This window comes from Seriola lalandi, unplaced genomic scaffold, assembly GCF_002814215.2.
Source record: "Seriola lalandi dorsalis isolate HSWRI2012SDOR001 ecotype SW California unplaced genomic scaffold, Sedor1 jcf7180002054575, whole genome shotgun sequence".
Lineage (NCBI taxonomy): Eukaryota > Metazoa > Chordata > Actinopteri > Carangiformes > Carangidae > Seriola > Seriola lalandi.
The window spans coordinates 434,131-446,094 of record NW_019525128.1 but is presented as its reverse complement, the minus strand read 5'-3'; the positions used below and the strand labels follow the sequence as shown (position 1 = coordinate 446,094).

At 41.1% G+C, this 11,964-nt stretch overlaps 2 protein-coding genes across 2 annotated transcripts in view; one reads left to right on the top strand and one right to left on the bottom strand.

Annotated features, from left to right (window-relative positions):
- arrb1 (arrestin, beta 1) overlaps positions 1-2,794 on the top strand; it is a 35,616-nt gene extending 32,822 nt beyond the window's left edge. Inside the window, exon 16 of the mRNA XM_023417534.2 lies at positions 455-2,794. Coding sequence (XP_023273302.1) covers positions 455-566 — 112 coding nt within the window. The 3' untranslated portion in view covers positions 567-2,794. The remainder of the gene's footprint in view (positions 1-454) is intronic.
- A 958-nt stretch (positions 2,795-3,752) lies between these two features.
- Positions 3,753-5,609, bottom strand: or55e1 (odorant receptor, family 55, subfamily E, member 1). Its single transcript, XM_023417512.2, has one exon. It carries the CDS (start codon positions 5,403-5,405, stop codon positions 4,410-4,412), a length of 996 nt encoding a protein of 331 aa, XP_023273280.2. The 5' UTR covers positions 5,406-5,609; the 3' UTR covers positions 3,753-4,409.
- Positions 5,610-11,964: the final 6,355 nt, after the last annotated feature.

The following is an 11,964-nucleotide window of genomic DNA, read 5'->3' as shown; positions in this document are numbered from 1 at the left end:
ATACATCAGATACATCAGATACATCAGATACATTAGATTTACATCAGATACATCAGATACATCAGATACATCAGATACATTAGATTTACATCAGATACATCAGATACATCAGATACATCAGATACATTAGATTTACATCAGATACATCAGATACATCAGATTTACATCAGATACATCAGATACATCAGATACATCAGATTTACATCAGATACATCAGATTTACATCAGATACATCAGATACATCAGATTTACATCAGACGTATATCAGGATCTAGGTTTTGCTTCCTGTCTTTGTTCTAGCCTGTGGCTGCATATATCGGCTGTAGATATTGATTTCACTCATTTCTATCCTTTGATCTCTAAACTTGTTCTCAGCTCAAACTTTTATGAAAACCTTATGTTCGTTTTGTCATCAATCAGCTTCCATAACATCCTCCCTCTCTTCCTCCTTCAGCGATGATGACATCATCTTTGAAGACTTTGCCCGCCAGCGGCTGATCGGGGCGAAAGACGACAAGGATGAGGATGAAGAGCCAGTGGACTCGCCGAAACTCAATGACAGATAAAGGCGATGAGCGTCACCGCCGCCACTGCTGTTATTGTTTCGCTGCCATTTGTAGTGTGGAGCTAATGGAGGTCACCTTTAGGTCTAACCACAGTCTGGACACCCTTTAAACACTCGGTGGTGCCGTGTTTGTGTTCTCGTTCATGTCCGTCCTCTCTCTGCGTCCTGCTGGAGTGTAAAAAGCTAGATTACCGCAGCCTAGACATCTGTCGTGGTGGAGCAGCTCTCCACTCCCATGCTGGCCGGCTGAAGCATTGAACCGGCGCTCACAGAATCTAAACGATGACTGGTAGCATGCTTCACTTTATTCTACGTGTTTCCATTAGGGACCGAACAGGAGTAACATTGTGCTGAGATTAGTTTCGATTTGTCGTATCAGAGGGTCTTTATAAACAATAACACTGCCAACTTGGGTTGATCTGGGACAGCTGTCCACCACCTGGAACCACAACGTGGACTGGAGCTGACAGAGGTTTTTGTTCATGAACTTTCCACAGTCAATATGTGTGTGTGGACGAAGCTGCACAACACAAAGAAACACCAGAGGAGAAGAGACCTGCAGGACGTCCTGACCAGCCGAGAGGACCTCAAACTGTCAGAGTCGCCAATCAGCTGAAAGGAACCTTTGGCCTAGTTTGCATGAAATACATCAGTACTTTATATGATTTATTAATGTCATGAATAATCAACCCATTATAGAGGATGATCCGGATTTTAAAGGAACATACAAGTGTTTGTTGTTTGATGTTTTGATGTTGATCATTTTCCAAATCATCACCAGTATTTGGAACAACGTCATTCCACGCACACAGCTGCAGCAGCTTCCACTTCAGTCCGATGAAAATCAGCTGGCAGAGAGATGACGGTCGCTGTCTGAACCGTAGTTCTTTATACTGACTGAAACGTGTGTGTTCTCTAAAGCTAATTTCCTCCTTCATGACGACTGTTTATATAACTCACCTGTTTACATTTTATTAAGACTTAAAGTTATGTAGAATTGAGGGTGTTGCCTCTTTGAGTGACAGGAGGGTGAGTGTATGCCCGCCACAAACCGTCATTCACCGACGTCTCTGATCGACTTAAGACCCTCCGTTTGCCCGTTTTTTTATTAGCCCATTGGGAGGAGTCAGGCACTGCCAAGATGGCGACAGTGGAGCAGCTCACTGCGAACTCCAAAACCACTCTTCAGAACCTTGTGGGTGACGTCACAGAGGCTACGTCTATCTTTATTTATCTCTATGTATTATACTAAGATGAACAATGTTGGCTTTTTTTTCAATGAAATTATATTTCTCATAGTATTAACATCAAAAAAGTCTTACTTTGTTATCTTATCGGCTCTACTATTGAAACACTATTTAAGCAATCGTTGTTAAAAAACACCCACACATCTGTCTTGTCCAGATGCTAAATCCAAAAGAACTGTAACTGTGACTCTCTCAAATGCCTTGTGACATTGTTCACTGCTCCCTTTAAACTCTCATCTTCATTATATAAAGGAAATAAAGTTTTAGTCACAGTTGATTAGATCAGGAACAGAGGAACGGAAAGTTGTTCCTTAAAAATCTTCAATGATTGATCGAGTCTCGGAAGTATGAACATCATTGAATGCACCAACATTTCTCAACAGTCCCTGCTTTCATGTGCGTTACCATGGTGATAACAGACCTTTGTCCAAAAGTAAAGGATGGGAATTCTCTGCTGGATGATTTTCAATTTAAAAACTGGTGTATGATTCAGAAAATGATCAGCGAGGACGCAACGTAAACAGGATGTATTTCAAATGACGGTTGAAAAAAAAAAGGAAGAAAAAAAACCCACCAGTATGGTCCTTTGATGAACAGATATTACTCATATCAGGAGACCTGATGAGGTGTAATTACTAAACATATATTTTACAAAACAAATGTTTAATTTGAACATTCAAAACAAAGCAGTGCCAGTCTGAGACGTTGCTCCATGTGAACTGAGTCAGTGTGTAGATGTGTCATCAGTACTGTGTGTGTGAGTGTGTATGTGATGATGGAGAGAAGATGTCACTCTTTACCTGACTAACTAAATCAATCCGTTTTTTTCTTCATTGTAACATTATATTACAAGATAAAGATAAAAAACACCCAAAATATCTTTATTATTTCTAATATTGTTTGAATTGGCTTTTATTTTGACAGGGCCAGGAGAAAACCTGTATATCCCACTGCATCTTTAATAAAGGGACGTTTGTGGCAACCTGTCTGTTTTGGCTTCGTGATGTTTTTCAAATGGAACAAAAAAAAACATTACTATGGAAACAAGTATCTCGCTCAGGGACTTGATTTTGAGTCCTGATGATTATACATAATCTGGTTTTATGTTTAAACATAAACACATAATATAAAATGATATTTTTGATAAGGATTCCTTAAATGCGTTTTTTTAAATTTTTCTCCTGACATGTTTTAAACTCTGTAAAACTCCTCTCCTATGATTCATATTTAGTTGAACCTGGTTTTCACATATAAAAACTGGGGCTGAAGCTCTTACTCTTACTTCCTGATTGAGTAATGTGGATCAGGCCTTGAGCCCCGCCCACCACCTGCCTGCTCCAGGTGGACAGGTGAAAGAGCAGAGAGCATCAAGATGGTTAGAGGAGGAAACATCGGAGAGACTCAGCCACATGTTTGAGCCTCAGTCAGACCCAGACTCAGATGAGGAGTCTGAGACCAGAACCAGAGACTAGCAGACGGATCAGAACGGTTAGCGCACTTAGCATCTTTTATTTGTTAATGTTATTTGTTAGCTTGTAACTGTCAGTGGCTGACACAGTGTTAGTGGTTGTTCTAATGCTAACTCTCTCTCTGTACTGACAAGGTTTCAGGTTTATTTAGCCCCGCCCCCTGTCCCCACTAGTTGACAGGATTGGTTCGTTAGGTTTGTGATGTATGAAACCTGTTCACAGCAGTTCGAGGTGGAAACACTCCGTCACGGTGTTGATTATTATTTCTCTCTTGTATTATATGAAAACATCATATGGATGTTAACAAGGTTGAACACTGGATTTTCATCAGAGGGATCTTTAAAAAATTTTAAGCCAAATATGTCGTGTTTGTGAAATTTTGCAATGTAAAAATAAATAAAAGTTCCCTTTGTTGGATTAACTCTTTAATGCCCACAAGGTTTCTAAATGACCTAAAACATATCTCTGACATTCTGTCTGTAGCTGTAACTTGTCAGATAACGTGTGATGCAGCTGTATATGATGCTGATGTTTTGTCACCATAGTAAAATAACTCACGACTACGTCACTACACCAACATTAGAGTACATTTAAAACAAAACTCAAAAACTTTATTACATTATTCAGAACCAATTTTAAAACCATTCAAGTTACTCCTGGCTGATTTAGTTAATTGTTAATTCTGTAAGGTTCTGCAAATGAGATTTAGAACAATAGAGTTTCTCTGGTCTTTGCTTTGGTAGCTGGTCTGGCAGGATGTTTTCATCTAAACAGGCCTCAGACAAAGAAAGACATGAGACCAGAGCACAGGTGGAATGGACCGAGGACTATCGCCTCAATTCCTGGAAGGCCGGTGGACCGTTAAAACATCCAGAAAGTTAAAAAAGAGTCATTCGTGCGGCTGGTCCTAGTGTATCGGTCCGAAGAAGCATTTGTATTGATCTGAGATGCTGTTGCTTCAATGCAACATCTAGTGTCAGTGATGATCCTTCACAGAACCTTTAATATACAATACAAAGAGCCTGTAAATTAAAAAAAAAAAAAGATGAATAAATGTGAGTTTCTTTCAGAAAACAGAGAAATGTTAATGTTCGTCAAAAACAGATGAGACATTCATGTAAAGCTTTGTCACGATTGCCTTTTTCCAGCAGGACAAACTTTTATTGGCATTATTCTCTTTGTTCTGAGTTTAAAAATCCTAAAGAAGCCATTGCGGATTTCTTTAGTCCGAACTCCGTAGATGATGGGGTTGATGGTTGCTGGGAACAGGATGTATAAGAGTCCCATGAAGGTGTTGATGTCCGTCGGTATGTCGATGTTCAGGTTACGAGAGAGGAAGGTGACGCTGCCCACCAGGTAGAAACACATCATGACGATCAGGTGAGTGCTGCAGGTATGAAGCGCCTTCCAGCGGTCCTCCCCGGCCGACGCTGCTTGCAGGACGACGCTCAGGATCCTCATGTAGGAGAAGAAGATGAGTGAGATATCCACACCCACAAAGCAGACAATGACGGCGAGGCCTGCGATGCTGCTTCTCTCAGTGCTGTCACAGGCCAGGCTGACCAGCGCCATGTGATCGCAGTAGCAGTGCTGGATCACGTTGGAGCCGCAGAACCACAGCGAACCGGCCAGACCGACCAGCGTCGCCATGATGGAGATGCTGCGCAGCAGAGTGAAGACCAGCAGCCACATGAACATGGAGGAGTCTACGATTTCAGCGTAGCGCAGCGGCTGACAGATGGCCACGTAGCGGTCCAACGCCATAGCCAGCAGCAGCGTGGACTCCACCGAGGACAGGAAGTGAGTGAAGAACATTTGACTCAAGCAGCCGGCCAACGAGATCTCGTCCCAGTCAAACAGGAGACCGAGGAGCATGTTAGGGATGATGGTGATCACCACGAGGATGTCGACAACGCAGAGCGTGCAGATGAGCAGGTACATGGGGCTGTGCAGACTCTCCACGCGGTGGACGACGTGAACCAGCAGAGAGTTTCCCAGCAGCACTGACAGGAAGGAGCCAGAGAAGGGCAACGCCAGCAGCCAGCGATGTCCGTGCAGCGCAGGGAAACCTCTGAACACAAAGGTGCTGTGGGAGAAGTTCCTGCCCAGCGACACCTGCAGCATGGTGCCGGCTTCACCTGAGCAGGTAGTTCAGATGGAGACAGTCAACAAGCAACATCTGAGAATGGCTGTGATTCAATGTTATTTATATGTCTGCAAATCATTACCATCACAACAGTGTACATCACTCTATCTACAGTCAGGTCAAGACCTCACAATCTCACAGACAGAAACCAACAGCTCCACCATGAGCAGCTGGAGGGAGAGAGAGAGAGAGAGAGAGGAGAGAGGCGGAGAGACCTTTGACCTTTAACCAACCCTTTATCAGTCCAATTTTCCAGTCAAATTAAACAAACACGAGGAAGTTAAACACATACATTCCTCCTCACAAAACAAACAAAAAAAATAGAAATATACAGATAACAATTTTTGTTGGCGTTTTCAGAAACTGAGAACAAATGAGTCACGAGAAACACTACACACACATCCCCAAATCCCAAAATAGACCTAAACTATTTTACACTTTTTTTACAATAAACAAACTCTATTCTAAGACATGTAGTCAACAGACCTTTGAACATACTATCAACATCTACAGAACCTGTCCCCCTCATTCCATTCCTTCTAGTGAGCCAAATGCTCATCTAGCCTTGACCAAGTAAAAAACGAACCAGACAGACAAATCTGCCGCTGTGCTACAGAAAACCTGGCACCAAAAATAAAAAGCCTATCTTCAAAAGCATCGAGCCACTTCTGCAGCAAGGAAAAGATTGGAGCCAGTCTGGCACAGTTGAGACAAAGACGATGTAAAGTTTCCTCAGCTTGACAAAACACACAATGACTTCTTACTCTATGGTCTATATATGCCACATGTCTGTTTGTAGCCACAGCCCCATGCACTACCCTGCACTGGAGATCTGCAGTGCATTTCTCTATGGGAGGTTTGAACAGAGACCTCCAGCTGCCAACGTAATAACAGCACACAAGCACACAAACGTAAAACAGATCTGCAGCTTTTCATGTGTCATGACATCATGTGTTTGTATGTCACGTGTAGAGCAGACATTGAAATTGTAAATAAATGATGATTGCCACTCAAGAGTAACTTCTTGTTTTCAAATGTTTTGACCACCTTTGGTGAGGGTTTGGTCCACCTGCTGAAATTGTAAAATATTATATGTCATATTTCCATTAGGTGGCGCTATGAGTATTAATAAATATGAGCATGCAGATTCTTTTCAGGGCGCAACTCTTATCAAACCTATATCGTTTGGGGAAAGTTTGGACAATGCATACTGGAGTTATAGCAAGTTGATTTTTCATGGTGAAGGATCAGGTTCTCTGTGCCAACACGGGCAAACTCAGTGTTCACTACAGCAACTATTATAGCTATTATAGCAACTTCCTGTTTCATGGCGAATCATCAAAATTCACCATGCTGCCATGGCCAAGTCCTGCAACATCAATTAAAATGCGTCACAATTTTGAAAACATTGCAAAGGTCTTTAAATAAGACTGACCAAATATAATGTCCACCAGATTAATTCCCTAGGAGGAGTTTGTTAAAGTATGACGTCGTGAAATCGCAAAAATTACAGATTAAAGTCAAAACAGCTCATATCTTGTTGGGTTTAGGGTACAGCTGTTTTCTGTAGGTTTTGACATGCTACATGTGCCTACAAAGTTTCGCGCATGGAGGTGAAACCCAGTGCAATTTGTGCCACAAGAGTTTTTGGACTTGGGAAGACCCTCAAAAAGGCCATTTTCATTCAGGAATAAAAATAAACAGCGAGGTTTCAATAGGGTCCTCGCACTGTTCAGTGCTCAGGCCCTAATAATGATAATTATGATTAGTATCACAGTTAAGTTATTTTTGATGTAAATAAATGATAGCAAAATTCAATCATGAAAGATTCCTTCAAGACATGTTATAGATGTATATAACATACTTTTCTTTGAATAATAATGTGTCTGATATAGTTTTTATGCAAAGAAAGTTAAATTATTTTGTTAAAATCCTTAAAATGACATCTAAACCTGCAAATGTAATAGATAGATATGTAATACATTTGCAGGAAAGTACGTGTTACGTTTGTAGTAGGCAACTGCTATTACATTTGTGGTTTATTACGTTTGTGGGCTGTTATTACACTGGTGGGTGTTAAAGACTACCCTGGTGCCAACACACCAAACCACCTGGACTCTTGGACACCAGCTGATGATGCTCTGTTTGGAACCTTCACAGCTGCAGCATCAGGTTCCTCTTTGCTGCTTTGGAGAAGTCTGGTATCTTTGGTGTTCTGAAAGAGAGCAGAGCTCCGTCTCCTTCTCCCTGCTCCTCCACTGCAGCACAGATGGACAATGAAGGAAACTGCTGTGATGTGACTGAATGATCCTCAGCAAGCTCCGTCCCCAACGCCTCCCTAAAGAACCCAGGAAGACCGTCCGTCACCTCCTCCAACAGCCTTTCCAGAAGACAGACAGACTTGACCCCAGTGTCTTGACCTCAGTCTGGCCAACTTTGTCAGTCCAGCTGTTATAAGGATTCTCTGATGGAACTGAGCATCCTGCTCTGTATGAGTGGGTTATGAAACAGAGGCCCCTTCACTGCCAAGGTTAAACCTGTAAGACCTGTAAGGCCCTCACACTGCCTTCAGAGACTTTCACCCAAGTATATTGTTTAGCTATTGGATGAAGTTTCCGCCAATGAGGTCATTTTCCAACCACACTGGACAGAAGTGAGGCTGATGGTGGGTGAGGCTCTCCTACATTTCTTTCAGCTGAAGGATGAGTAGTACAGTTCCAATCTCCTCCTACCACTAATATTGAACTGTTTCAGTTTATTATTACGTTTATGAAACAGCTCTATGTGACCAGCACTAGAATTATAAGCATATACATTAATAAATACAAATTGTATGTCTGATTGTTGCTTGCACTACATGCAATCCTGCCCTGCTGTACTTTACATGCTGAAACATTTGTTAGATGAAGATTCTGTAAAACAAAATGGCTGCTCCTGCACTAAGGTTAGTACCATGACTTAGAAAAACCTGTCCCCTCCAAGTCATTCTCCTTTATTATCTACTGAGCTGTGTGTCTCCTGTAAGAGGAGCACATCTATGTTCTTACTTCTGTTCAGCTCAGTCAACACTGTTCGCTTATCTCTACCCCTCCCTGTATGGAATATGGCTGTTTGTCAATATCAGACAGTCATCATCTAACATCTCATTATCCTTTTCAACATCCTCAGTATTCAATTCACCTGCAGCTGCACTTTCAGTCTCAGCTGTCCCAGTGTTCCTCACTCCTCCTTCTGTCTGTCCACTGCCTTCATTTTCCTCTACAGACTGTCCCTCAGCGTCATCACAGCTTCCTCACCTCATTGCTCTCTGCTCTTTTAGTGTATCAGTGCACCGGCTGCAGTCTCCCCCCTTTCATTCATCAGCCTGAGGTCTGCTGCTCACCTGCGCTGCCCGCCGCCTGCTCTTTATGTGGGCAGGATGAGTATTTCTGTCCGACATCGCCACACTCAAAACATTTCATGCTGCCAGAACTCAAGTTAACAGCATAGATTTAACTGAATTTAAGAAATTTAACTTTAAATGACAGTTGTACGACTCCTGATGGGTAGCTCAGGTACATGAAAACGTGTCTCCATAGAGACTGAACATGCTGCGGTCTGGCATCTTTACAGCTGAGACAAACTGTTTTGAACCCGCTGGCAAACTTCCCAAAGTGGGCCGCTTCTCTTTCCAGGTATTCATCAGGGATGAAGGGAGGGACGCCCGACACGGTGATCCGTGTAGAAACAGATCATCCAGCGGGCAAGCAGCAGGTGAACCAAGCGCTTCTCTCGGAGAAAGGCTATGATTGCCTTGTTCATCTGAGAGCCCTGAGTGACGTTAACATGGCTGTACTGTGGAGCAGCCACCACTGCGGACCCTCGCTAGGGACGGACGCCATGACTCAGTGAAACAAAACTGTTATTTACCAACTTTTGCTCATTAAATCCACAAATTGATGAATTAAACTCCTCTTACCTTCAAATAAGGGACAAGATGAAGACAGAGGAAAGAGAAGGAGAGGACAGGAGAGGAGAGGGCAGAGCAGAGGAAAGGAGAGAGAGAGGGAGAGAGAGAGGAGAGGAGAAGAGATGGGGAGATAATGGGGGAGAGAGGGGACACATTTCAGCACAGTTCATAAGTGTTTGGACTGACGAGTGAAGCTGTTCATGTGTCACATGTATTCTTTAGGAAATGGCTGCTGTGACTTTTCATTTGGAAGAGCTGTTTTACTTCATGAGTCAGAGTCATCGTATCTATCATGTCTGGCAGCAAAAACTCTGTATTTGATTAAAAAACAAAAAGTTCCTCATGACACATTTATGTTGATAACTTAATGACAATGTATTGAAACTATGGAGGCCCATTGATTATAGACTAATACATTAAAGGGGTTTGAAGTCTCTATATTCAGGTCAAATATAATTATAAAGTTAAACATCAGCATCAGTCACACAGTTTCTTCTCTAATGTTTTTACTGAATTAGAAACGGATTAGTTAACAGACTACGACATATTGATCATGTGTGTATGATGTATGTTTATGATATACTGATATGATGAGCAAATGAGAAACTAAATCTATTGTCACTTACCTCCACCATGTTCAGCCATTCACACAGTTTTGGGTTCAGGTTGCCATGGTCACCACATGTTGCTGCTGAGGAAATATGTTTTTGATGTTTAGAAATACCGAAAACAATGTGTAGGTGTTTTCAAAAATATAAATATATCAAGTGAATACGAAAAGTATAAAATATAAAATGTATGAAATAGTATTGAGTTAAATAAATAAGATGACCTATAAAGCTTAGCATAGACCATTACATACTCTAAAACAGATACATACATACATACATACATACATGCACATAACTACATCAGCAGTTTATGTTTTTATGTTTGTATGTATGCAAACATATATAAACACAACATTTACACCCTCATGTCTGATTTATCAACTGGAACTGGTCGACGTTTTTTCTAAAATCACATCAGATAAAAATATAATAATAATTAAAGCTGCAATCAACGTTTATTGGGCCCTCGCACTCCTCTGTGCACTTCTGGGGGGGCTCGCAGTGCGCCATTTGAAGCAGTCGCACATCATAACATTCACTGGACACTGCGCTCATGGGTTAAGACAAACTGTGTGGCAGCAGAGAGGATTTAAGGGGCTTTTATATGCATTCTTAATGGTGACCACTAGGCGGAGGCAGAGACCACCTAATGGCAGACATGAAGCTCTGTATCAGACTTTACAATGAAAATGTCATGTAAATGACCCTGTATTTTAGTGTCATTTGTTTTATTTTGTATTTGTAAGAACTGCATACATTTGCACATGTTTAGTTTATTACAATGATATGGTTTTCTTGTTTGCATGTAAAAGATTTTATTTTGAAAATTGAGCTTTTATTTTGAAACTCCATTAGCGGAAGTCAACAACTTGCCTAGATAAGTACTCCACTTCTATGCAGTCTGCCCAGACATGTTGGTCACAATAATGTGGTAAATGCAGTTGCAATTATGATTAAAAATTATGAAAACTTTGGTCTTAAATTGCATAAAGAGTCGTCTTAGGTAATTTTGCTGCTCATAACTGACGACTATCTACTGTGAGGAAGATGGCCACACTATAAGGATTTAGCACCTCAGTTGGAGAGTGAACAAGGTACGAATGTGATTAAAGTTTATTTCATGGTTTGTTATTTTTCTTTGATAGACGTATCCTTGTGAATGTATATTCAATTAATAGTTTATAGTTTATTTTTGTGGAATGGATTCTAATAAATTCATGAAACATCAGTCAAAGAGTCTGACCATCATCTTTCTGGGGATGCTTCATGTCATGTAAATGATATGATTGTCACATCACAAGAGTTACTTCCTATTTTCAGTTGGTGGCGCACCCATGGGCGAGACCTATGAAATATGGGTCCTTGCACCCTCCGGTGCGCTTGGGCCCAAATAAAAAACATTACAATTACCATAGGGTCCTCGCACCCTTCGGTGCTCGGGCCCTAATTATTATCAGCTATAATATATTGTAGATTCAAAACATTCAAGTCAACTTAAGTGACCAACATCATATATATTTTCAACTTTGAATACACACTATGAAATCAGTGTTCAAATAACCTGAGCACACACAAAAGCTAACAGGCTAATTGCATCAATTCTTTGTTTTTAAACACATACACTGTTCTCACTCACTTATTACATTCATTTCTACGTTGTTGTTCTTTTGTTCAGTATCAAGCTACAGTCAGAGAAAGTCTGATGTTTCACCAGGTGTCATGTTGCAGAGTTTCACGTTTAAATCATCCCAGCAGAAGGAGGGATTATTTCTATGGAGATGCTGGAAGGCTTTTACAGTTTTTCTCAGTCGCTTTGGTTCGTTTCTCAGATCAGAATTGAAATTCTCAAAACTACTTGTTCAATCTTCACATCATTGTGTCACTTGTGCACATCAAGAAAGCAGTTTCTCATTTCTTTGAACAAGTTGCAAATGCTTTGGTTCATCATGCAAATGATTATGTACAATTCTCTGCTGT